The 27,643-nt window shown below is 42.1% G+C and overlaps 1 protein-coding gene across 1 annotated transcript in view; it reads right to left on the reverse strand.

Annotated features, from left to right (window-relative positions):
- CREB5 (cAMP responsive element binding protein 5) overlaps positions 1-27,643 on the reverse strand; it is a 222,582-nt gene that overhangs the window by 56,378 nt on the left and 138,561 nt on the right. Inside the window, exons 6-7 of the mRNA XM_009638649.2 lie at positions 13,439-13,565; positions 11,183-11,293 (exon numbers count right to left, since the gene is read on the reverse strand). Of these exons, the coding sequence (XP_009636944.2) occupies positions 11,183-11,293; positions 13,439-13,565 (238 nt within the window). The remainder of the gene's footprint in view (positions 1-11,182; positions 11,294-13,438; positions 13,566-27,643) is intronic.

The raw sequence follows: 27,643 nt of genomic DNA on the forward strand, positions 1-27,643 counted from the left end.
AGCCACAGAGACACAGATGAGCTGCCAGCTTTCCTGCATGTGCTCCCCAGAAAGCAAAGCCCAACACCAGTGCCTACCTCCCACCAAGGCTCAGGAAGGGGCCGGAGATGTCTGCCGGTGAGAACTGGGCTCTCACGGTGTTTTACAAACACTGTGGGGGAAGACGTCTTACTTTACACCCCACAGAGAGGGTACATACGCTCCTTCACTTCAGGAGCACCAGGACCACAGACCCTCTCTCCTCACTTGACACAGGTGCCCAGTATTGACATTGGGAGCACCTGGAGCCTGGATGGAGCCTGCTAGGCTCCTCTCCTTGCCTTTTGCCAAGGCTCCTGTAGGGAGGCTCCTGGCATACGTGCTGTCACCATTAGTCTTGCATGGATATCAGTCCATCACTCATGATGTTAACATCCCACTGAGAAACAAAGGATGGAGATTGACCTGCAGGCAGCCCATTCAGGCAATGCCTTCAGGCAATGCCATTTCCCAACTACATGTGCATCGCCATTTCTCCTGTCCTGTAACAACCAGGAGGCCGGCAGCACATTTCTGAAAGAAAGACACTTTGGGAAATGTGGGTCTCAGCATGATCTACAACATCTCTGGTTAAAGACATCCAGAATTTAACCTGGTTGCTTATCATCGCCTTCACACATGCAATTCAAGAGAGCTTCACTTCTGCTTGAGACCTTAAAAATGTCTGTAGAAAGATCTTACATGCTCCAAAGAAATGCATGTTCATGGTTTCTGTTGCTTTCACTGTGGAGGGGACAAACCAAAGATGGGAACTAGCCAAGTGAGGGAACCCTCAAGTTACTGCATCCAACTGGTCATTGCCCAGGTTGTGGTGGTCAGGAGCCCTACGGATAGCCTAGCTCCTCCTCTAGGAGGAAAGCGGATGGGGACTACAAGTCACAGCTAAGTTATTTAGATTTTTGTGGGCAGTATTAAACTAGCTTCATACATACCAGTTTTACTAAGACTAGTATAAACACATCTTGAATTTTAAGTCTAGATGAAAGGGAAGCTTTACTTTCTAAAATCTTTTAAATGGGATCAAGCTACCTTGTTTTCTGAAATGAGGGATTTGGGTATCCCTGGACAACCCCAGTAACCACAAATTTCACCAAGGGCAAATCATTCCTATTTTAATTCTCAACAGTGATGCATTTATATACCAGTTTTCACATAAACCCTAGATTACCTCTGGGAACTCTTTATTCAACTAATTCAAACATTGTTTGGATCAAGTTTCCAATCAAACTAATCCACCACTAACATCATTTAGAAGACTGACAACTCCCTGTAAATTGATGTAGCGGAACAAATTTCCCATTCTTCATGCAAATGGTAGTCATCCTAAATGTTAGTAAGTGATTTTTGGATAATACTGATAGATTTTCAGTTATTTATTGTTCTTCAACATTCTAAAGCATTTCAGGAAAAGTGGTTTCTTAACAAAAGATAAGGCAATGCATAAAGAAATAAATGGACAAAGTTAGCCAAATAGGCATAGATAAGATTATGCCTGCATAGTAAAAGTGCATGGAATGAAGAAAAAAATTACACACATGCACATGTGCACAAACACGCACACCTGCAGACACGTGACCGACAACGTTGGAGCTCTTCAGATCATTAGCTATTACTACTGCCTACCACTGCCTCTCATTTAAATGAAGTACTCAGTCCAGATTTCGTACACATTCGGATATTAATGTTTTGGCAGGATTTTTTAATTTAAGAGGATTCCTAGAAGATGAAGTTAGAGCAGTATCTGTTGCAAGAACCCAAATACATAGTTTTCTGTGACACATGCACACACATACCCCACACACCACCACCAGCTGTCAGAGCAGCCGTACGTGTCCATCAGATGGAAAGCAGATCAGGACTTCACCCACCCTCATCTTGGGTATCTCCTGCCTGCTATGTTGGCAGCCAAAACAAAGTTCATGCTTAACCTCATGCTAAAGAGCCACTGTTAACAGTTGGGGAACACAGTCCATCCTCTTTACATATATTTCTCCTGAACCACAAGCAGCACATAAAGCAGACTCCAGTCAAATCCAGTAATGATGCTAGGTATTTTGGGAAGAGAGAAAAAAAAAAATAAAAGCAAAAAGTTGGCACAGTAAGGCAAATGTCATACTTTGGTGTATAGTGGTGTTCTGTCAGAAGCCAGACATATTAAAAATATTTACATAATTTAAAATAATTTGTACAGGTCTAGTAAAGTCTATTTTGGGCTTTAATAAAAGTTTAAACATTTGCTAGATCCCATTGGACTTCATGTGTAACCTTGGCATTTGAGGGCAGTATTGAGGATATGCCATTACTAAACTTTTCGTATTAGTATGAGTGTGAACTGAAATACCATAATAAAAATATAACAATATTTCTTGCAACTTGAAAACAGCCCTGGACTTTATATGTATTTCCAGATGGGAAACTAAAAATGCACTCTATATTTGCACATGTATACTCAGAGGTGGCTTTTAGTCTAATTTAAACATTCCAGAATAATGTGGCCTAAATATAACAACATGAATCATCTATTAGTTTCAAAGAAATATCTGGCAATTTTTCCTTATGAACCATTAGGGACAGGTACCAATACCTGTCACTGGCTGATATAGGAGAGTCAAAACCCCCTGGTGATTGCTTGGTATGATGAATCAATTATAAAAAATCTCCTGATACTATTTTGGGGCTTAGAGAAAATAATTTATCCTTAAATCTTATCTAATGAACATGTCTAGGAAGCAGAGTTGAAAAATTAAGTCAGAAAAAGTTCATATAAGGCACTGAAAGATTTGGCAAAACACCAGTGTGCAAAAAGAAGAGGCAAATATGTACTGTATTCTAAATAACAGAATAATATTAAAACCAAAAGCCAAAACCAACAAAATGCTTACCTGGCAGTATCAAACTGTGGAAGGGCCAGAGCTTGCCTAAAGGAAAATTTTGAGATTCAGAAGTATAAACTAGGTCCTCAGTTGATGCAAAAACCACACAGTTCCTTTGAAGTCAATTAATTCATACAGGTTTACAGCAGCTGAGGATCAGGGCTAAATTTTAAAAGTAATCTTTGACTATATCAAAAATGTTGCCTCTGATTTTTTAAACGTAGAGGAGTGTGAAATTCTCTTTTAAGCTGCTTATGGGGCTTGTTTCATTTCTGAACACCTATTTTGGAAAATTAAAACAGAGAGGAGACAAGCTGAACTGCAGTGAAAAGGTGGCTATGGTAGTTTAAATCATTTCCACTAGAATGAAAAACAAAGCTACAGGAATCCTGGCTGTTGTTTTTCTATTTTACAAAAGCTTTCTTTTTGGTTTACAATATAATTTTAAGACCAAGCTTTCATGAATAAAAATGTAATATAATGAAGGTAACAATCCTAAATTAAAGTACTTCCACACTGATATTGCTACTAAATGAAGAATTTGATACTATCTTAAAATAAGATTTTTAGAACATTTTTCAATATGGGAATGAGTGGGTTTCAGTGTGACTTTAATATATAAAATAGGAGAAAAAATAGCACACCCATGACTAGAAGAGGGAGGTTTTGCATAAATTAAATTATATTCCTAAAAAACTGACAGTGTTTCAGTCAAATCTTTGAGGTTAATCTTTAGCTGGCCGATCTCCATGTTCCCCCTGCCTCTGCAATACTAGCGGGCAATTATTCCAGTTGTATTAAGTATTTTGCTGTCATGTTTGTAATATAAGTCACTTGAAATGGGGTAAACCATCTAAAGCAGACTAACCTGGAGGTGCCCACATTGCTGGAGAAATTGCAATCAGTCCTCAAGCACATGAGCAACAAGCTGTGAGTAAAGGCTGCTCAGGCCCCTGGGTGTGTGCGGGGGTGTCCCATAAAGGTGGGCTACGCAGTAATTGTAGCATAGGGAGGATATAGAGCACGAGAGGACACGACCAGCTATGCTACATCCCATGCAGTCTGACTACAGAGCACATCTGGGAAGATTATTCATAGCATTTCATACACTAAAATCTCAGATAAACATTACTGGCCAGCAATTTGCTAGTAAAAAACCACAAGCGGAGCAAAGTTTGCTGCGTAAGTGTTTCCAGGGTGGGAGACCCAGCCTGTCCCAGTTTTTAAATTACCTCCTTGATAACTCTCTGAACATAAATAAGAGAAGTTGCACTAATGAACATCTGGAAGACAGTATATAACCCTCCCACTCCTGAAAAGTGTCACCGGCTGTATCTGACAGAAGAAACAACAAATGCTGTGAGCATTTCCTCAGACTGAACACAGCTTGTAGCAGTATTTCAAATATGCCTGTGATCTTAGAAGGAGCTCTACAGGGGTATTCGTTAGTCCTGGTTTGGATATGGTTGACATTATGTGAAAGTAAGTGCTCTCCTGAGATTTCAGTGAAAGCCACGATGCCAGGGAAGCTGATCTCACAAGGCTTCCATCATCTCAGATGACAGAAGTCTCAGAAGATCAGTTAATTTTTGTCATTCTGAGCCAAAATCTCATCAGTAAAGTTCACAAAATTTCAGGGGCCTTAAATCCAAACACAAACTGTTACCTTCATTTGGACTTGGATCTAAATTTGAGCCTGCACCCCTTGTAAGCTTGAGGAGTTTCAGAGTCTCCTCATTCTTTCACTAATCCTGAAAAAACACTGTATTTCAACAATTGTATTCAGATTACCAATACTAATAATTAATACTAACTTTAAAAAATACATAAATTGTACTCAGACAGAAGTTGTGTGTTCTGGATGTGGCAGCCAGAAATTCTTCTGTGCTTGTTTCAGCTCTTCCACTGACAAATTGTGTGGCCTCTAGTGAGTCCCCTCACTTTTCTCTCTCAGTTCAACAGCCTAAAATTATTTATCTCACAGGAATGCTATCATAATTAATAAACTGCTTCATTAGCTACTGAATAGTTTTAGAAAACGCTTTTTAAGCCTGTCCATAAAGCAGAGATTTATTGCCATGAGATTTTTGCTTCCAGTTCTTGTGTCCTCGCTGGTTAAAATATGGAGCTGGTAAAGTAACACCATCCCCTCCGCCCCACAGCCCATCACTTGTCATGAGACGCACTCGTACCTCCCGAGCAAACACCGGGCTTAACGCACAGCGACCTGAAGTGCAAAACAACTTTCATTATTCATCTTGGAAATCTTGGAAAGTAAAAGCTGTACAAATTCCAAGCAAAAGCCTGAAATATATCTATGCGAAGCAGAACTTCCCTGTAATGCAACCGTGGTTTTATTTTTATAATTTCCTTTTTCCCTGGCTTCGCTACCATAAAGACTTGCTTTTACTTGCACCAGCTCCCACTGACACACAACTTTACACAAACAAAACCTTTTCTGGAAAGGATGGTTCAGCACCAAACAAGTCGCCCTCACGTATACGGACGCATCTGACTTAAGTTTCAAAATCTTACAACGCACAAAAGCCAGCAGTGCCTGTGTTGGGCTAGATGATAGCTACAGCAAGCAAATGTTAGGATTGTATTTCAATTATTGCTATGGTTACAAAATCAGGGTGGACACTGGAGGGAAAAGGAGAAAGAGAAACAAATCTACAAAGACGGTAAATCCTCTGAGGGAAGAGAGGGTGGTGGAGAAAGAGAGGGAAAGAGAAAGGGTGAGGGCTGGTGGGTGGGGGGGAAAGCGAGGTCATTTTAACACCCAGCTGAATAAAGGCAAACAAAATCATAAAAAGCCAAGTTCTTCTAGGGAAACAGTGCTGATAAGATCACCACAGGATAAAGTGACACAAAGGAAGAAAAATGCAAGGAATTGTTACAACTCGTGTCTGCAACAGGCAACGCAATTTGTATGCACTCAGGAGAAGCGAGATCAAATATGCAACACGTATTCGCAGCAGCGATGAGTAACTGAACCGCCTCGCTCCTCTGTTGCACTTATTGAGCCGCTGACAGCTTAAGAAGAATTAGTTCCTACCCAGTCTAGTTCAAAATCCAGCGTTTAGGCATGACAGGGACAAGGTCCTGTTTCAGTAAACAAAACAAAATATGATTAGCTTCACCCATCACGTTAATACCTTAATCCACAGCAAGGCATACTGTCTGCAGGCAAAGCTACTGCCCGGGGAGGATTTTAAAGCACAGACCAGGAGCACACTGAAAGGTCAGCTTTGGGGACTTTAAAACAAGCGCAAATGTAACAGGAGATACAATTTCAAAACAGCGAATTTTGTCAACAGTTGCAGAAGCACCGTGTTTTTTAACTATTTAGCAGTCTCTTCCTTGAAAACATTTCTGAGTTACCGATATAGGAAATTTTGTCACAAATCTTCTTTTTTTTTTAAAAAAAAAAAAACAAACCCAAACTGGAAGGCTTCACTTGGCACATTTTCTTTTTCTTATGCTGCTTTCTTTGCTTTATTGTAGAGGACAAGATGAGAAATTGCTGTTGAAAGCTCTGCAGAGATGCGACATTTTTCTTTCTGCTCAGTAGCCCAGAATCTGTGCGAAGAAAAGCCTTCTGGCCCTGAAGCAACATGTGTTGCTCTGCTAAACTGACTCTTTTCCCAGCCAGTTCGATAGGAAAACACGGACTTCAAACCGTTTATTATATTTAACAAAATATCTTTGGTCATGAAGTGTTAAGTAGCTAAACCTAGAGCTTCAGTGGTGCTGATCCTGCCCAGGCTGCCTGCGCCAGCCTCCTGCCTGAAATCAGTATGGAAACCTTGCAGACCTGGGCCCAGAGCTGGTACCCAGCAGGATGTCCTTCCCGAGGCCACCGGCTTCCCCCAGGTGCCGCGGCCATCAGGGCAGTGCTCTTGTTTCTGCACCCAGCAGCTGCTGCAACGTCTGAGCCAAGCAACAAACCGGGGCCGGGGCAAGAGCTTTACTCCAGCAGATTCTCCCTTTTGCACCAGTTGCACCACCACAGCTCACGGGCAAGGAAGCGGGCGTTATTTGTAATGCATGAAGCAGCAGAAGACTCCATCCAAATGCAGACCCCAATCTGCATCCGAGGAAATCTGGCCACCTTTGCAGCCGAGCCTTTCCCACTTGGCTGACGTGCTGTGTTCCTGGAGAAAGGGAGCAGCGCCTGTCTGACAGCCACACGACATGCACCCAGGTCCCCTCAGCCCGTCCTGCCTTTCCACTGGGATGGAGAGCTGAGCGACACTGGGACTGGGATTTTCAAAGCCACCAATATGATCTGGACCCCTAACTCTCATTAAGTCACATAAAAATTAGTGCTGATGACAACAGGCTAACTACCAACTTTTCACCTCCTCCTCCTCTGCAAAAGCTGTCCAGCTCTCTTAGGTAAATTACGAGGTTCAGTTAATATGTATATTTTACCATTATAATTAGGAACATGCTCATTGCTGGTTTATTGTTTTTCTTTTCTGGTATGTTTTCACTCTTACATCTGAAAGACACTTTCAAATTAATTTTCTTATTATTACTGTTCAACCCAGCAATGCATGCAGGGCAAAAACAATAGCCCACAACCCTACATACTTCTGATATGGAAACCATTTCTTTTTTTTTTGTTGTTGTTAAAGAACCATACAGATTCTGTCAGGAAGGCAGGCACAGCCAAGCTACACATATTATATTTTAATTAAATTTTATAAAACTACATATCCAGTGAAGGGCGGAGGGAGAGAATTAACAGGTCAAAACAAAACTGTATTCTTAAGTAAGACTGTTTTCATTCCCAGCCTGCTTTTTATACCTCCTTTCAGAGCTCATAAATCTCTACAGGTAAAGATCAATGCCTTGCAAAATTCAGATAGAGAGGCATCAGCTATGCCAAAAAGACCTGCCTTCATGCCGGTAATCCGCACGGTATTGCACTTCCGAGTTATAAACCCCTGAATACTCTGAAACTGCAAACCAAGCTGTATGTAAGCGGTATATTAAGGCAAAGGCACCACCAACAATTCTGAGTTCATAATATTTCCAGCCTACTGAACCACATGTTAATATGCTACACGTGCTATTCTGCATATTTTTACCATGTACACCTACAGCTATACATTTCCTCCACTTTCCAATGCAATATATTTCAATGCAAAATCAATGTGTGTTTTTGGTGGGCAGCAGAAAGGCTTTATCCACTCGGCTCTGAATCTGAGGCGAAAACAGTATTGATTTAGATGTTCACTCATTCATTTACTCGGACAGTTTTAAAGCACTAGGTGATAACCTAATTGAGAGGCACACTGCGAGGGAAACTGAGATTGTTGTGATAAATTAAATCAGTTCTGGGATGTCATCTACAATACTTTAATATTTGAAGTAGCATTCTCCTGAAAAAACGAAACCAGGAAACGAGCATCTTGGGTGGCAGAATATGGCTTTCTATAAAAGCCAGGTAATACAAGCTGATTAAAATACAAATAGATAAATAAATTGCATATTATAGAAAAACTAATGCAACACACATTCTATATGTGTGCTCATATATGTATGTATTTATCTCTCTGGCTTCCACTTCCTACTGCAACCTGATTAGGTACCCATCAAGGTACATTTTACAGAAGCAAATTAAGTCACATGAGTCACCAAATAGTGTTATGACTGCCATATACCAAATATTGCTCAAGTACACACTTTCATGAGCCTGAGGCCAGAAGGATTTGGTCTCACATCTGGGTCTTGCATTTGGAGGAGCATGTCCTGCAGTCTCTCATGTAGGCACAGAGAAAATGCTGACCCATCTGCCATAGATCTGGACAGCTGATGAATCAGGCCCAAAGTCCCCCAAACTTCTCCAGATACTGCAGCTATTAGCTGCCAGCAGCTTAGATGACTCTGCCTAGTGTTCAACGCGTATATTCTTCGCAGAGCGGGGCCAACCAAAGAGAACATATGCAGGGCTGGATGCACCAGCAGTAATAGCATTAGCAGAATCCAGGGAAATCTGGAATTCCTTCCTAATGCAGGACGCAATCCTGTTAGGTACTGAGCTCCCTCATTTTCCACTTTTTAAAAGAAGGCACCAGAGTATGCGAAGTCTCATGCTTTGAGCACGAAGCAAAGTGAAATAGTTAATAAGAATAAACATGCCTGTTAATACAGATGATTCAGATTTAAAATTCATGAACTTACATGTAAGAAATAATTTTGCTCTGAATATTTTCTACATTTTTTCCACTTTGTGTTAGTGCAGGGTATTATTAACAGATCTGTATTTTTCAAAGCAGTGGCTAAATGAAGAGGATTCTTACATTACGTGTATGGTCAAACAGAAATTAAGTATAAAACTAGAATATAGGATATTAAAAAAACCCCTCCATTTAAAATGAAGAAAAGTCCTGGAGCTCTGAATTATGCCTCTTACTCTTAAGAGTTAATGAGTGTGGATTTTTTCCAGTTCTGGGAGAGTGGCAGAAAGCCCCTGAGAAGCAAAGGGGCTGCTTGTTCACTATACTGTGTTTTGGAACTGATAGCAATTTCTGTCTGAAAGAACCGTATCCTCATACGTTAGGTTTAGAGAGAAAACCCGATTATCCAGATTAAAAAGTAATTTGTATTAATGTACACTTTCAGCTATTAAAGCACAGAATTCTCACCATATGCACCAATAATTTAATCTTGTTCTTAAGTAGCCTCACACTTCCAGTAAAAAAAAGGCAGGGGGTGGCGGGCAGAGAGTAAACTACAGAACCTTTAGTCCCCAAAACAGATGCCAGTTTTAGATTTATTCAGCCAAGGAGTATTTAGCTTGGCTCAGCTATGCCTGAGTTGAAAAAACACTTGCCTATTCCAAAAAGTTTTTAACAACCTCTGCTGCAGATGCTGTTGCCATTTGGCATGTCACCGTCACTGTGTGGTACAGCAGAGAGAGAACTCTTGACCACAGGTTTTCCTTGGCCAGGGGAGACAGCATTTTTGGCTATCGCTCTTCTTCTGGCCAACTGGCTGCATGTTTACGGAGTGTGGTTTTAGACGGAGTGTTAACAGAGGTTGGGTTAACAGCCTAACCCAGACCAACAGGGAGGCGAAGGCATGACCTATCCAATCTAAGAAAACAGGGATAGAATAAGCTCGTATATGCTGTTGCTCCTAACCAAGAATCTCTTGCATATGCCATACCTATAGACAAGAAGATATTTTTCTTTGCCTCGGGATAGATGACAACAACTTTAAAAGAGGTACCAGTCATGCAAAGTAGAGATATATAAAAACATGTGGTTGCTTAATCTTTGTCGGCTTGATTTCATTCTCTCACTTACGACAATTTTACTTTGGCGAAATGCCACTGAAAGAATTTCAGTGAAGTTACTGCTGTTTTCCACTACGATGAGATATCTTGAGAGGATAAAAACCCTACAGAGTTAAACTTCAAACTTCTATCCTCGTATTTCTACTAGCCAGCAAACGGCAGTTCTGAAACTGAAAAAGTCTAAGTGTTTCTACATTGATGTACTCCGTTCTAGGGATACTAGTGCCGAATACCTCCGTGAGAGTGCATACAAAGCTGGGAAAAACTTACAAATGCCCACTTGTAGTTTAGTTTACCTACATTAATCCTATACCAGTACATCTGCCTGAGAAGCCTTCACCTTGTAAGACATACAACAACTTTAAAAAACACTTTAAAAAAACATTTGACTCGTATAAATAGATTATTTTTGTCCAAATTCTGACTCTTCTTTTGACGGCAACACATTTGTTGCACTCAAGCAAAAGAAAATATCCCAGTTTTATAGGTATCGTTTTCTCTGCTTTTCTAACGCCATTGCCCTGACACACCACGCACCTATCGGGAGAAAACAAAGACTATGTACACTACCTCCACATCAGAAACTTTTTACTTCACTCTTTATTAACTGACAGTTTGCTTTAAGCCAAGTTGTGGAGCACAGACACCATCAGAGAATCAGCCAGAACATTTGCTTAAATTCTACTAATCTGCACCAAAAATCCTATTTGATACAGTACGGATCAGATAGCCCACCCTTCCCTTCACTTTCCTCTCACTGAGAGTTCAGCTAGGACTAGGAACATCTTGAAAGTTCATAGACACAAAGACAATTTACTGCAGCGTATTGAAAAAGAGTATAACATATGACTAAGAATGAAGTAAGCAGTGTCTGGCTACATCCCCCACTGTCTGGGTAACCAGTATGCAAGAGCAATATAAGAAAAGAAAATAATTTAAAAAAATTTTCTCTTTTTACCATTTTGGCTTCTGAATGCATTGGGGGGACTTGAGGTGAAGCACACGGATTATTGAGGTTCGGCCCCTGCATCCCCATGATGTTGGAGTTCATTGACATTTGTCGCTCCATCTTTTAAAAGAAAAAGAAAAAAAAAAAGGTTTGAAAACGTCTGGAGACATTTGCAAGAATTTATGCTCGGTTTCTATTTAAATGGACTCAGCTTTATTTCTTCAAGTCATGACTGGAAAAATAACAATCTGTGTCGTGAATTGCATGTGTGTATGCACGCAGGCGTGTGTTTCATCAGAATCGGCCCTGAAAACTCACAGCCAATTACAAAGAAAAGGGTTCTTTACTAAACAAATGTAGCAGCCACCCAGGTTTGCATTTTTTTTGTAATGATTTTCTCCCTTTCAGTATAACAACACTCGGAGTTAAGTGGTTTTAAAAGCATCACTGTATAAAGTTGTGGCTTCCCCTGTCAGTGCAGCCCAACTTAGCTTGTTAAAAACATAAATAAAAACCTACAATCTCGAGTATACGGAAAATGAGTTGGCTCTTTTTCCTTCACTCGGACTGCTCAGCCAAGAAGAGTTTTCCATATGTCTTGTAAGGGAAGCTTTCATGTACTGCTGAGATAGATAGAAAAAAACAAAGCAGAACTCCTCCTGGTCATCCAGAGCCCTCTCTGCAAGCTACTCTCACTAGGCTGCAAGGGAGGGATACAATTTTCAAACAAAACCTTAACGGCTGGCAGTAAGGACTGGATAAAATAATTTCCTGTAGTGTCTTCCCCAAAAAGAGGCAAGCCCTGTTGCACTGCTAGTCATCGGTAGGGGTGATGAAGAGGGTTATGGGGCTGCTTTCAACCGGAGCTGAGCATCCTGTCTTGCTTTGGGCCAGTCCCCAAAATCTTTGGCTCATACGAGAAAGAAGTTTTTGGATCCTCCTGAGCTCTTCCAAGCAGGGGAGCTATATTTTGTGCCCTGCGGTGAGGCACTGACTCCCGCCTTTCATGATCCCAGCCAGAATGGGCGCTGGGCCTGGGGGAGAGGGCAATATCCCACTGCCTGCTGGTGGGGAGAAGCTGCATCTGCCAGGGGCCCTCACCCTCTCCATGGGACAGGAGCGGCTCCCATTGCCATCTCCTCTGCAGCCCTTTCGGGAGGGCTGTGGGGCAGGACCTGTGGCCAGGGCAGCCAGAGCCGATAGGGTCCATCTCGCCTCCAGGCTCGCATCTCTGGGGCTCTCAGCCAGAGCACTCCTGCTTGCCTGCAAGCACAGCCGCCCAAAGGGCTCCCCAGCAGCAACCTGAAGCCCCTGAGCTTACCCTGAAGTAGGATGTTTGCTCCATTTCAGGTTTCTTAGGAATCACGCCAGAAAAAATCTGGCATGTCTTACATTTTTTTTTGTTGAACTTCCTGGTCGATATTCCAGGAAAGTCTTATTGATAAGTTATTAATTAATAACTAATTAAAGACTGCTCAAATAGCAGCCAAACCTGAATCTTTGCGGCCCTGTGGAATGCCCCCCTTGCTCCAGCAGAGCCAGAACAAGCAGTGCTTTCCTCCCTCCCGTGGTCGATCACTCTCAGGTTGCCTTCCAAGCATCATGCAACGAAACTGTAACTTCTCCTTTCCCAATCCCTTCTTGCCTGCACCATCCTTACTCATCTCCACCCCCTATCTGCCTTCAATGTCTTACATTGAAAGGGTTCTTAAAATCATATAAGAATTTGAAGCTACAATTGCAAAGCACCCTTTGTCTCCCAGAAGATGGGGAATATTCCCAGCTCTGCAGAAATGAGTAGAAGTTGAACAGCTATCACAACCAAATTCTAATTAAGTGCAAGTAATGAGGCTGGAAAAGTCAGTCACTTTTTTTCTTGTTAGTTGATCATCTCCCACAAACAAGAGGATTACTTAGAGTTCACTGGCATAACTTATGTACATGGTTTTTCCAGCTTTGTCTGACTTGAGAAAAATCTTTTTGATACTGGTCTCACCTACATAATCGAGTGCGAGAACGAGAAACTGTAGTAATGTAAACCATTTCTAATCACTCTCATGCTAATTAATATGCCATTAACTGCACCAGAAATACTCTTGTGTAAGATGAAGCAGAGGAAAAGGTCCAGCTTCCTTAGCTCATTGCACTTTGATTTTATAGAAAATCCAGCACGCTGGCTGTCACCTCTGGATAGGTTGAATCAAGCAAAAACCCAACCTCCTCCCCCACCCCCCCCAAAAAAAAAAATCAAACCAAAAAACTTACAGGCATGAGTACAGCAGAGGATCCGGGCATGGTGGGGTTGGGCAGGGTGCCAGGCATAGAGGCAGGCATAGGCTGTCTTTGTCGGTTGTGTAGGTGCAGTAGTGAAGACAGAGAACCTGGGACAGGCCTAGGAGAAAAATAAAGCAAGCCGTCATGGGCTATGGAGACCAAAACAAGCCTCCCTCGCGCCAGCCATTGCGAGGCACAGGCAACTCTAGACAAGCAGGCGCAGATAAGCCAATCCAGCATTTGTCCTCTCCTGCATAAACCAGTGGAACAGAAAGTTTTCAAGAAACAGATGAATCACCTTCCTTCTACTATTTATCAGTTAGAGCACCGGTATAGTCCATCTGATAGAACACGAAGACCAACATAACAGCCGGTCTCAGTCTATGCACCTCTGCAGCTTACAGTGGCCAGCAAAAGATTTCTACGGGCAAAGCAGGAAAATCTCCTGGCGTGCCGCATTAGTGCATTGATGTAAATTCAGTCCTCAGGAACAAAAATATCTGGATGATAGTTTTGTAGACTATGACAGAAAATTAAACACTCTTAAATTAATTTTGAAATTTTATCACCTGTAAATAAACTACTCTAAAATTAGTATTTCATCTCACTGTTGATATTCTCTCCTATGAAACTCTACCAAGCCTTTGTTCCAAAGCAAGGTTCCTGATTTTACCAGTTAGCAGGTCACCAGGGCACAGAAAATGGAAAAAAAGAAAGAAAATTAGCAAAATTACATTCAGATTAAGTAGCTTGTAAAGGCAAAAAGTACAGACTATAAAAAAGCAGAGTGAGTTATTTTGGCAAAAGGAGTTCAAAAGATTTAGAAGGATTTTTCTAAGTACAGTACAGGGAAAAGAGTGCATGTGAGAAAGCAGGCCCACTCACAAAGAAGAATCATAAAATTAATGGATTAAACCAAGCTTTGCTGGAAGTTAGTTAAATTAATCATCTTTTTTTGTTTGTTTGTTTGTTTTGAAGAAGGTATGAGTTGCTTGAAGTTTGGGGTAAATATAACTTGTTACCTTTTCGAAAAGCATGAAAATAAGAAAGCTTTCACATACAGTGCCTCAGCAAACATTGCTAGTACAAGTTAGTAGGTTAAATTCTCACGGAACAGGATGCTCTGCAGTATAGTACCTTGTTTACACTGTTTATTAAGCAGGAGACATACCCTTAAAGGTATGAGAAGAACCAAAGAGAAGGGGGCATAGTCCAGGAGCTTGAAGAGCCTCTGCAGAAGAGAGCATGGGAAGAGTCTAAAGACGTTTGGAGCCTCGAAATGTCAGGGCTGATTTTCTGCCTTGGCAGAAGCATCCTTTGCTTCAGTGACAAATCCACAGCTAGCCATGAAAGCCTCAAAATCGAGCTGGGCTGGTCAGGGAAGCAGAGTCATAACCTCAGAGTGGCGAGGGGGAAGATAGTTGCTTCTCCCACTTGGTTTGAACCGTGTCACACCAAATGATGGGGTTTTACCTCTTGCCCCTCCAACTGTGAATATGGCAATCATGAATACACAGACCCCTCTTCTAACTTCAGCTGTCACTTCCATTTTTTCTAACAACAAGAAGCCAAAGGCTGTGAGCAGTGGGATTCACAGACATCCTGTAGCGAGGACACCACATCCAGACTCCCAAAGTGGAGGTGCCTGTCTCATGGCAACACCAGCTTCTTCTGACCTACAAATCTCATCCTTTTCTGCCCAGACCTCAAGCCACCTATTTCCCTCTTCCCTAAAACTACCCAGTATTTCCCACCCTTGGACTTTCAGTCCTTCAGCCCTCCTCTCTCCAACCCATTTCCCCAGAAACATTTCTGTCCCACCTCCCTTGTACCCAGACACCCCGCTCCTCCCACCCCTCTGCCCTCAGCTGCCCTCTCTTTAGCAGCTGCACATGACTGAACCCATCCTTTTGTCTTGGTTCTCTATGGAGAGAAAAAGCCTGTGTTTTGAACGATGTTTTAAAAATCCTCCCAGACACATACAGTACTTATTCAGAAGGAAAAAAAAAAACCCTCAAAACAACACCAAATGTATGTCAGATACAGACAAGAAGCTCTTCCTATGCCTTCCTGGTTATCTGCTGATGGAGGAATATGATGTACTTTACATCTTCACAGCCCCCCAAAGAAACTCAAGACAATGTCTCCCAAATACGTAGCGTAACCCTGCAAGAGGTTGCAAGAAGTGCTGTGAGGGAGCATGGGTCAGCTTCTGGGACAGAGGACTCTACGGTCAGCTCAGCACAAGGCTAAGCCTGGGGAGCTGTGGAGGTAGTGTAAGTAGAATGGATGTACTGCAGGGAAAATGGGCTCAGAAAATACACAAGTATTTTCTTTCACAAATTTCTTTCACAAATATTTCCAAGTACACAGCCCCTGACCCATCCTACTCTCCACTTAAAACACAGCCGCTCCACGTACCAGCACTCACTCACACAAGAGGACTGATGAATCATTAGGACAGGGTCAAAATAGCACGAAAAGCAGATTCAGTCATCCTTTGAAAAGAAAAAAGTGAGGACATATAACCATCTGAATGTGAGGAGGAGAATGATCTCTGGTTTCCGGAAGCTGTGGTGACCCCTACAAGCAAGAATCCACTTCCCACCGGCCCATCCTCACTGCAACCACAGCCCTGCAGAGCCACAGACAGCATGCTCAAATAGGTCTTCTCTATCTTGTACTTTAAAGTCCATGCGACAGCCTCCAGGAGGAAGGGCTGAGACCTCGACCCTGGGGGGGCCAAGGAGCAGAACAAAGTGTGCTATAGCCACGGACGGGGATGCACCCTGGGTTTCCTCCCAGGAGGGTGGGCAGGGAGGAGCGGGCAGGAAAGGAGAAAGCGCTGCTGCACCCTCATGCCTGTCCTGGGATGGGACAGAGGTGTGCGCCCACCCGCCCACCCGAGCTCTGAAGTCCTCAGGGTCTACCGGCTTAGACACAGCCTAAGAGAACTGCGCGGGCTAACAGGAGCAATGCATTCAGTAAAAGTATCACTTGAGTTTTCAGTGGGACCAAAGTAAAACAAGTACCCTGACAACAGCCCCCCTCCTTTATTCGTTCTGAGACTGTCCCGCATACAGACCCTTTGTAGAATTCACCAGTTTCATAATAAGCTTAGGTGTTAGGCTGTTTGACAGAAACTTATTTTGGCCTGACCTATGCAATTTGTGCAAGTGATTCTCAAGGGACTGCACAGTTTAAGTTTTGCTTATATGTTCCAGAGCCAAAAAAATTTCCAAAATTGCTTTAATGAGTTTGGGAATATGGGACTTGGGCAAAGGGGAATTATTGGTATTTATTAAAATGGCAAGGAAGCTTCCTTGCTGTCCCCAGTTTCACCTTTAACGCTGCTTCGCTTTGGGGGTCTGCATATGCTTTACACTCAGCGAGAGGAAAAAAAATCCTCAGTACTTCAGGTATTTTTCCTTGCTATACTCCTGCTAGTCTGTTCCCAAGTGTATTTTTGCAAAGAGGTGCAGAGCAGTCAGAGAAACCTTGTGCTTCAAGGTTGACCCCCTTTGTCGAGAAGTCCTCACCGCTCCCGCCACCAATAAAAGTGCTACATAATGCACACCAGATTCCAGTCCCCAGCGGGGAAGCTGACGTTGGCCAGTACTCATGGATACTTCTGTTGCTTCCACATTGAATGCAGGTCATCGATTAGCACGTGCCCGTGTGCACTCACTTGCACAGAGCTCGGGGAATGTGTACGGCACAGAACCATACAGGCCAAGATACTCAATTTGTCTAAGACATTTCTACTGCTTCCAAGGACAACACAATCTCTTCTGATGTTGCTTTCTATCCTGCAGCAAAGAAAGTCAGCAAGAGTTTATAATTGTTATTTTTAATGCTGGAAACGTTGACTTTGCTCCTCTCTTTGTAAATGCTGAGGAGGTGCTGCCTGCAGCCTGTCAGTCAATATTGCTGACTGAGGGATTTTAATTCCTTGGCACCTGTGTTGCTAAATGAATAGGGTTGTTGGGCCAACAGCCCACAAATAAAGGACAGATAAGATAGAGAACTGGCAAGTGCTCAACCTCACTGAAAATCTGGCCATCCGTGGAGTTTCTCCCAACTTTAAGAATTTGCATCGTGTTCCAGCAGAAGCCTGCTATTGGACATGATGGGGTCTCAGTCAGCATTTGTACACTATCTCTTTGCGTGTACGTGGCCTGGATGGATAACATTGCGGTGGCTCGGCAAAATACCACGTGTTAGCCAAGCTGCTGTAACTGACCACGTTGGCTCCCCTCCCTCTGCACGGCCGTGCTAACACCGTGAGTCATCCTTACTAACATTTAAACAGATGGGCGGTACCCCGCTAAGCCACGGTGACTCGATCATGTTCCATCATATGACTCTACCCAATGATTAAAGATAACTTCACTAATGTAATCAAATATCTGTGATATATACTTTGCTATGTGCCTTCTTGATTAATACCAAATATTCTGTCTGCTATGATGCAACACCTTTCTGACCCAGTTTTCTAGATTGTCTGATGACTAAACGCTACATTTGTCTATTAAAAGGTTAGGCTTCCCTTAACTTTTACTCTTCAAGGGCAGTTTCTGCAGATGACAATTTGTTGCTGAGGTCTCATGAGATTAGCTTCACACTGAGCTAGACCATGCAGGGCTACGTGCCGAAGGACTGGTGCTATTTAAAGTATCGCTGCAGTATGTTTTCTATTATGGTAAAGCACTCCCGGTCAGTGGGTCTTACCATGACCTCCCTCCTGCTCCTTACTCTCCTGCACTTAGCATTCATGCAAGGTCAGCAAGAATACCTACACCACAACCCAGTTTGTTCTACTTTAGTTAGCTCTGGTGTGGAAGTTGCACTGGAGCAAAGAAACTCATCTCTCAACTTTCTATGGCCTGCAGACCCAGCCAGCTCACACAGGAGCAGCCCACAAGTAGCTGGTTGTGCTGTGGCAGTTCGCCATGTCGGGTCAGCACTGGCTCAGGGATTTCTGTACCATGCTCCAGTTACGCAACGCAAGACTTGCCCAGACTTTCATAATTTTTTTTATGTATGTATGTATATATATGTATGTACATATATATATTTATTACAACAGTGCCTAGAAGCTTCGGTTTAAAAACTGTGGGTGAGGTCCTGCCCCAAAAAGCTTATAGACCAAGGATAAAATGAGGAAAGCAAGTGGAAGCCATAGTGAGACATGGGTGAATAAGGCAGCAATGATACCGTTACGATCAATGTAATGAGGAGCAACCACTGCATACCAGCAGCCTGGATCTTTTCAAAGTATGTCAGGATGTGAATGTGGCTTGGGTGGCTTTAAGGCTGAATCACCCAAGTAGCCTACCATGCTGAGAATGAGCTCAGTTGGCTGCGGTCTACCCTCTGAATGTCTCATGGACAGCCAGGTATTGTCACAATTAAACTTCTCATTGCTAAAAAGTAAGTTCACTGCAGCATGTGGTTCTAAAGACCAGCTGCAAACCACTTGCACAGCAGCTACTGAGGCCAGACTACCTGACCCAAGTGCTGTCCTGAGAAAAATTCAGTCGGGGCAAAGATGCGGAGGGGATGTTTTAACCTGAGAAAAGCATACAGGCTGGAGAGGTTGCCACACTTAACTGCTGGTCTGCTGTCGTTTGATCCACAGTGCCAGTATTTAAGCCTATCAATCCAACTATAGCTTTCCTCATTTGCAGCCCATTATTTGAGGTGCTCCCTACCCCCCCAAAAGTAGGGCAGTTCTGTCTAGTCTCAATGTATTCATTTGTCATTCAGAGGAGGAAAGAAAAAACAAACACAAAGGAAAGCAACAACAAAGCATCAGACAAGCACTTGGAATACCTCGCATAGTTGCAGGGACCTCACCTGACCTGCCGTATCCCATGTTTAACGATGTTTTAATCACAGCATCACCAGAGCGCCAAGCTTTCCAAGAAGTGGGAGGCTATTGTGTCACCAGGTTTTTCAGAGCGCCAAGCCATATTCAGGGGAAAAGAAAACTGGCACCTAAAATTAATGGCTCTCTGCCAACCTAGTAAAGATCCTTGTTTGTATTTCTCAGACAATTCAGACATCTGCATGATGTGGGTAGATTATTATTATCAGTAGCAGACATTTATACTGTGGTGGTGCCCAAAGGTCCTAGTCAGGACCGGGAGCCCATTGAGCCTGGCACTGTACAAACACAGATAAGAGACAATTCTTACACAGTGTGTTTACAATCTAGAGACACAAAACAGATGAAAAGTAGAAGACCGAGACAGAACACACAAGCAAATAAATATGCTAAAGAATTGGAGACAGTTTAGTGGCACTCCTCTGGCTGCTTTTTTCTTTGTATGTTTTTTATTTAACTTGTATGCTCAGAAATGACAGGACTGAGGAAGTTTGCAAGAGGAAGGGAGGAACTAAGATTGAGACACAGGAAGGGCAATAGTCTAGAAAGGGAAAATTGTGGCTCATAACTTAGAGGATTTGGGGAGCATCCAGACAAAGCTACCCTTTCTGTAGAGATTTTTGAACAGTGTGCATATATTTTCATATATGTGTTACCTTACAGTATTTTCCCAGTGTTGGACAAGAAGAGATTTCAGCCTGGGAAAGAGAAACCAGCTGATGGTAAAGACACTTGCAAAGTGAAAGTGATGCTTGACACTGTAATGAGAAACTGGAGGACTGAGATAAGATAAGGCTAAGCTGCAAAAAGTCTTAAAGACAAGAAGCTTGATTCAGAAGGGAAGGGAAAGCCAATGTACGTGTTTGAGGAGAGCTGGCACAATTAAGATAACAAGCTATACACTGGCACAGAGGCAGAAGGAATTCAGCAACAAGCACCGCAAAAGGGGCAAGATGCAGCAGACAGATATGAAATGATACAGCCAAAGTCAAAAGCAAGCAAAGAGATGTTACTTCTCAGTTCACGTATCCCTTGATGTCACGTGAGAAACTGTTCACTGGGAACACAGCAATTCCATCAGAAATGCATTCTTGCTCACTGGCTTTAATTCACAGTGCAGAACATCTCACTGAAGAGAAAGAATGAGCAAAAAAAAAACCCGAACCAAACAAACCCTGAGAAGGACAGGGAAAAATTTGTTAGGAATTCTGTACTCTTCACCCAAGCTTGTAGGAGAAAAGCCCCACAAATCAGCAGCCCCGCTGCTGTAATGCATTTTGTGGGCCAAACTCTATTTAAAGATTTAGTCAATGATAAATCTTGCCTTTAGAAACTCCAATTGTGCTAATGCCACCTATATTTCCTGAACACATGTTTAAGGAACCTCTGCAAATTCAGCATAAGTACAAGGACCAGCAGGTCCTTGGAAGCCTCACAGAACCCATTAACATTTGCCTTTTGGCTCTTACAGGTCTTAGAAACTGCTGGTTTCAATCTTCCCTTCCCTCTAAATATTTCACTGGGTCTTATTGCCTGACCCATTACAAGAAAAATAAGAAAGGCTAGAATGGTTTCTTAGACTATAACCTCCTCAGAGCAGTTTATGTTCTGCACAGTGTTATGCACACAGCTGGAACTCACAAATGATACGTGGAGGATAATGGCATAGTTAAAGCAAAACAAGGAAACACTGCAAAAGGCAGGTTCAAGGGATTAGAAAGAACTAGCACATATAAAAACACATTCTTGTAACAAAAAATGGTGGGATAAAAACAAAAAAAACCTGCAACATAAACATGATTTGATCGTGAAAGCAAGCAATGATATCAAACTGATTCCACTGTTGTCATGGTCTCCCAGGTCGGACAGGACCAAAAGCTTAATTCTTCAGGAAGAGAAATGATTTTGCATCACCACAAATAAAGGTGTAACAGTTTTCATTGAAGAAAAAAAGTGGCAATAAACGTACCAAATGGCAGCTGACTTAAACCCAGGAATAATAACTGCAATAAAGCTTACAGAACCACTTTCCAACACGTCCATTCTTTTTAAGGGTCAGGTTTAAGGCTCCAGCCTGGCAAGCAAATTCAAGAAAACTTGACAAATTAAGGCTCATTGAGGAAAAATGTCAACATGTTAAACAGCTGGAAGGAAGCCTAACCCCAGCATCTAGGCAAAAGTGACAAGTGAACACCAAGTGACTCTTCTGCCAGGTTTGTGCTACCTAAAGGTGCTGGAGCCTTCATTTGCTCAAGTGACTCCATTCGCAAACACATTAGAGCAGTGAAAATGGCTTTTATTTGACTTTCATAACTTTGCATCTGAAAAGAACAGTGGGTTGCAAAAAGGATGGCGAAAAAGCCTCTTTTACTCTTGCAGGGCTGAGAGGGTATTTGGAGAGTTCTTGGTGAGTACTCGCTACCAACGGGTCCCTATACTGGAAATATGGTAAAATAAATTTCTCAATTAAAATTCTCTTTCTATTCATACTTATTATTTGGACCACTGAAATTTAATAGAAATACTGAGATAAAAGAGCTTTGTAAACCCTGCTTTATAATGAAGAAAAAAAAAAAGAATCTTTTTGAAGTGATTTATTTTTCCTTTTTTTTTGTTCTTTTTTTTTAACTTCCCAAACAAAGCCGAAGTTTGTCTCTGAAAATAAGACGGTGAATTACAGCAAAGTCATGAAAACAAAGAACCAACAGTTTCTCCAGTGCAGGCTTGTTACCATGAGCTAATAATTCCAGACTTTAAGCAAGCTGAGCCTCTTTTTTAATAACTGCATGCCTCTAGGCAAAGTATTTCTACTAAAAATTATTGAGGCATGGAACAAGGCAAGGTGTGTGAGCTAATGTTGGATTGTTCGGTTACTAAACCAACTCCTATAGCAATGAGCCTGCTCTGAACTGACAGATTATTTCTCTGTATACACTTGTATAAACACACTGCTTAAGGTCGAAATCTGTGTAAGCTTTCTTTTCAATTAAAATGTCAAAGATGACAGCACATGTTTTCACTGTCCTCCACAGGATGATGGATGCCGCGGCAGCAGTTTCATGCCCCTGTGTTTCGGGGATGTTTGCCTGCCTGCATGTCTAACAAAGATGTACTTGCTGATCTTCTCATATGCCTGCAGGCAGACAGGACTGCTCTGGAGACCTTATGCTTCAGATGGCTTAACATCTCTTGACTCTTTCTTCCTCAACATCCCCTCATCTGCCCCCATACCTAATGCTGTAAAAGTCAGAGCAGGAAGGGTGTTGTGCTCAAGGAGGTTGGAGAAAGGGTCCTGAACACTAGATTGCTACTGAAGCAACAGGCCTTAAATCCCAGGCTTGGTTCTGATCACGGCCAATTCACTTCAGGCACCTCACTTAGGTCCCCACAAAAACACAGCTACTGTTGGGTGGTCAACAGACACAGTGCACCCCAAAAGAAGCTTCCAGCAATTTTTCCAATAAAAAATGGGATGAATCCAAATCTTTACATTTCTTCAGCTCCCTATCTGTGAAAATGAATAAAACTTTACCCATCAGCTTCTCATTAATTTCCTTCAGCTGAGGGCTTGTACAAAGCCAAAGACAGCAGCTCCAAACATTGCTGGGTCTCAAGACCATGTGGCAATACCACTCACGGCACACATAGCCATAATGCTACGGTTGGACCTGTAGCATCAATTTGGTCACAATTTTGCCAGAAAAAGACTGACCAATGAAAACAGCCTCAGTGAGAGAAAAACACTCCAGCATCTGCCACTGGCAGGTTTAGTCTGTCTAAAGCCGGCAAGACACGACCGTGCTGTATGCAGTATGGAAAGCAGAGTTTGCCCCACAGTCACTAGTGAGGAAAACAAGTACGTATATACATGTGAGATTACTTATTTACTGAGATCCAAATTCTACCCTCAACACCAAAAAATACAATAAAAGTAACACATGCTGTAGAAATCTTTTTAAAAAGGCATTATTTAAGAAAATACAAACATGATTTCTTAAACTTAATACCTCTAAGTAAAATAGAAAACTAGAACCATAGAATCATAGAAGCATTTAGGTTGGAAAAGGCCTTTAAGATCATCAAGTCCAACCGTTAACCAAACCCTGCCATCCCACCACTAAACCATGTCCCTAGAAGCTTGGAGAAGTCTCAGATGAGGTAAGAGTTTAGTGGCAGACAAAAATCCAGCTCTTAATCCCACCCTTTAACAAGATTACCATAGAGATACTCCATGCTTTTTAGTGCTCATTGCTTCCCTAGCACTTCTGCCATCCGCCCATGCTCCCATGGGGACAAGCTTTCTCTACAGCCCAGAGAAAAGTTAGCACTTGTGTGTTGCCCACCACGGTCACAGCCCCAAACGTGCTCAGTACCTCAAAGCTGCTGGTTGTTTCAGTGGGTGGCAGTTGGGGAGGAGGGAGAGAGTACGTATATTAGGGTGTGCTCCCAATTATCTGTTTAGCAAGTCACCTCCAGGTGTAAAAATATCTTAGAACTGCCAAATAGCTATATATCTTCAGTGACCCTCTTTCCACCCCCAACCCACTTCACTGATTCCTTTCAAACTTTCATAAAGATCAAAATGAATATATGCCATTTCCTGGGAGGAACCTTTGCACACGCTTCACCTCTTAAACATGCTAAAAATCTCAACTGACAGCTGTATTAGTACAAACGATGAGAAGCACGGGGAAGAGGTGAATCTCAAGGCAGGAAGAACAAAGTCGCGGAGAACTGCTGCAGCTGTACTTCAACAGAGATCAGCTCTGAGCAGCACTGTCTGCTCTTGTTACTTAAAGAGCTCACGCTTCCTTCTCTGCCTACATGCCAGTGGGGGTTACCGCCAAAAGAGAGCATCAGTCGTGCAAACAGGAATCCCGAACTCATCTACAGCATCTTTGATATAGCTATAGCAAATTTCACTGAAGGGTGGAAATCATGTTAGCTGCTATTTGCTAATAAAGTCCCCCAGGACGGCGTATATTACTGAACGTCGTGCTCTGGAAACGCCCCATGGCCATGACAGAAGCAGTACAGGTAGCGGCTGACCCTTAGATGCCGACACAGGCCAGCAAGGGTTTCCAGCAGCGTGCAAGGGCATGAAGTGATAGCTAGCAAAAGCCATTGCCCATTCATGTGCCACCCCAGACACATGGGTGAATTTCTCTCCCTCTCCCTACACATGTATGCATGCCAAGAGAGACAGCAAAAAAAAAGCAGGCATCAAAAAAAGGTTATTTTATTCTTGCAACAAAGTGTATATTGTCATTGTAATTTCCAGTTGCTATCTGTGCCCAATCCCTCCCTTTTAAGTACTGGTTTGAGCATGAACCTGCAGCTAATTTTGAGGTTGGAGTTCATTTGTTTTCACATCAATGCAATTAATTTCCACTGGAAAATGCATCTCAGGCATTCAATCAAAATAGGCCTAAAATAATTCTGAAAAGCTCATCTGTCTCCAATCTATATAATGTTTTAAAAATTGGATGCATGCCCTGCAATAACATTGCACTTCACAAAGCTTAAAGCTCTAAACTTGAGGGTATCAGTTACATTGAAACTGTAGTAAATTAAAACATCCAGTTTCTGGTTTGCATTGATTTATAAATATCGACAAAACTACTATTGCAGCCATTACCACTTTGGGTGCTCCAAGTTGAATTTTCAACAGTTCAGGGTTGTTTTCATTCTTATTGTGGCTACAGTAGCCTTTCAAGTTATAGATCAAGTTCCAGATAACATGTAAATCTTAAATCTTAGTTTTAAAAATACGCATACAAACCAGCCAATACATATAATATAAAGCAGCAGGTCTAAGTGGTCGGTAATGTCAGATACCAAGCACATTTTTTTTTAGACTCTCCAGCTTAAAGCAGAAAGGATACTTACTATTACAAAATGTTTTAAATAGAAGCAAGTGGAAATGAGATAGAATACGAAAAAGCAAATGTCTCTAGGGTTTTTTACAGGGAATTTGCTGTTCTCTTTTGAATCATTCTTTGGAATGAGAGAATCAGAAGCGTATTCAAAATTTTTCTCATAAAGAGCTTTGCACATTAGTCTACCTGGTGACCTTCAAAATGTGCTTGTTTATGAGCAAAATATCACTGAGGAAATATAAACCTGAAAAATAAAGACAGCTCACAAGCTGTAACCCAGTGAACACAATAATTTGAGACAACAATAAGAAAAGCATGAACATGTCAACAGCAATAGAGCCAATTCTCAATGGTGTATAGCAGGCAGCTTTGCCAAAGACAATGGCTTTAAACCAACTGGGACTCTCACTCATACGCACACATGCATGCACACTCCATAAACACACAGTATACAACATACATTACATCCAGTTGTAAAACAGGCTGTGACAGCGATCAATGTCTTACGCTTCAAAAGAAAACAAAAATCCCCACCTTACACCTTGACATCTGTGAACTACTACCAAGTAATTTCTCCTGACCCCTGGTGGTGATTAGCTTATGAAGTGAAGCAGGAGGATCACCTTAATATTCACAGCATTTCTTCTGAAAGCACTGGTCAAATTCTACCCTTGACACTCTTCTTGGTACCGTCACTGAAGCCAATACGCTGATCTGCAATCCAGCTTTCCACTATTCTTTGCATTCACCATACTTGCCCTGCATGGCATGTACAGTACAGTTGAGAAAGACAAGGAGAGGTTGATCCTACTGTGGCAGATGTTCTTTTGGGCATGATGCTCTTGCCATTGAAGTTCACAGGAGTGCTGCTAATACAGTCATTTAGAACAGAATCAGGCCCATAAAAATTTATGACACCTATGAAGATATCTTCCTAAATTATTCCCTGAAATGCTGACTTAGGTGTGTTAATGATACACTACATCGCACTAAGAAAATAGATTTATTTTACGTCTTTACCTCACAATTTGTACTGATGTTACCAGCTCAGTGTTTCACAGCTGGTTTTTGGTTGTGGGTTTGGGGTTGTTTTCTTTTTGGCTTGAGAGTCATGTTGTCTTAAAGAGGAAACAGTCTCCCAAACCAGAACTTTGTGTTGAAGATTAAGACAACATCTGCTGCACCAATTTAGGATAAAGGGCTTAATGGTCAGTAGGCAGTCATGCAAAAGCTCAGGGCATCCTATCAACTTCCAAGAGTCTGTAGTATGAACTAAAACACTGCTAGGGGTTTTTTATTACTATTATTTATTTCATATGTCTTTAACATGAACCCTAAGCGTTCACTCATACTCCATGAATAGTTAGGGTTTGCCCTGTTTCTTTTTCCTCCACTTTGCCTTTGAGAACTGCCACTAAAACAGTGCTTTAGGCTACAAAGCTGCCATGCCAGGGGAAGTAATATGGCACCAGTAGAGTCAAAAAACAAAATTTGGTGAATTTTGAAATGCTGAGGGTACTGGATAACCTTTACATTTTTGTATCTCACAGTTTTCAGCATTACAATTCAGTGAGGAGGAACCATCTTTGCATAAACTAGTTTAAAAAGACCAGGCTAACCAGGCCAGAAGGACCTCTCCAGCTGCATTTGCACGGTTGAAGCAATGCCACTCATCTAGACATGGCCCAAGTCTTCCATAGACACGCAGGTCTGAAAACAGGCCTTCCAGGAACACGAGTGTCATTTCAACTTGCACTGACTGCCCGATGCTGTGAAACCAAATTCCAAAGTACCGCTTTTCTGTGAAGTGCCACTACAGCCATTGGAATCAACTGCAGCATTTGCATTAAGCATTTCCAGATTTAAACTGTGGGAACTGGTACCCTGGAGTTGTCAGTGGAAGGCCTCTGACAATGTAATTTGTTTCTCCTGCTGGCCTGACGAAGTCAGAGCATGCTGACATTCAATAAACATTAGTTGTTGGGTTTTTTTCTTTCTTTTTTTTTTTTTTTTGTTTTTTTTTTATGCTGTTTGCTTGGAGCTGTTGGGAGGGCAGAGGAAAAGGACTGTCAGCTTAGGAAGGGGAAGAGGCAGAAGAGGGAGAATGGAAGGGAGAAGATGTGTTCTTTTCTAGATGTCTTTTATAAAATAAGCAAAGTGCTTGTCACACACATACTCTGAGACACACTGATACAGTGCAGGTGAGCACGTTGACTTTACCAAAACAACAAAGTGGCGGCTCTGCTCAGTTTACAATAACATCAGATCTATTTGATTTGGCCCAAAGGGAGCCAGACATTTGACTGATCTGGTTAAAATATCTCAACAGGCACATAAATAGGCCCGGTCAAAGCCTGTTGCATCACCTGCATTTATTTTTTACTATTAATATTTAGCAATGGAAGAAAGATACAGATCTGTGCTCTG

This window comes from Egretta garzetta, unplaced genomic scaffold, assembly GCF_000687185.1.
Source record: "Egretta garzetta isolate BGI_Z169 unplaced genomic scaffold, ASM68718v1 scaffold94, whole genome shotgun sequence".
Lineage (NCBI taxonomy): Eukaryota > Metazoa > Chordata > Aves > Pelecaniformes > Ardeidae > Egretta > Egretta garzetta.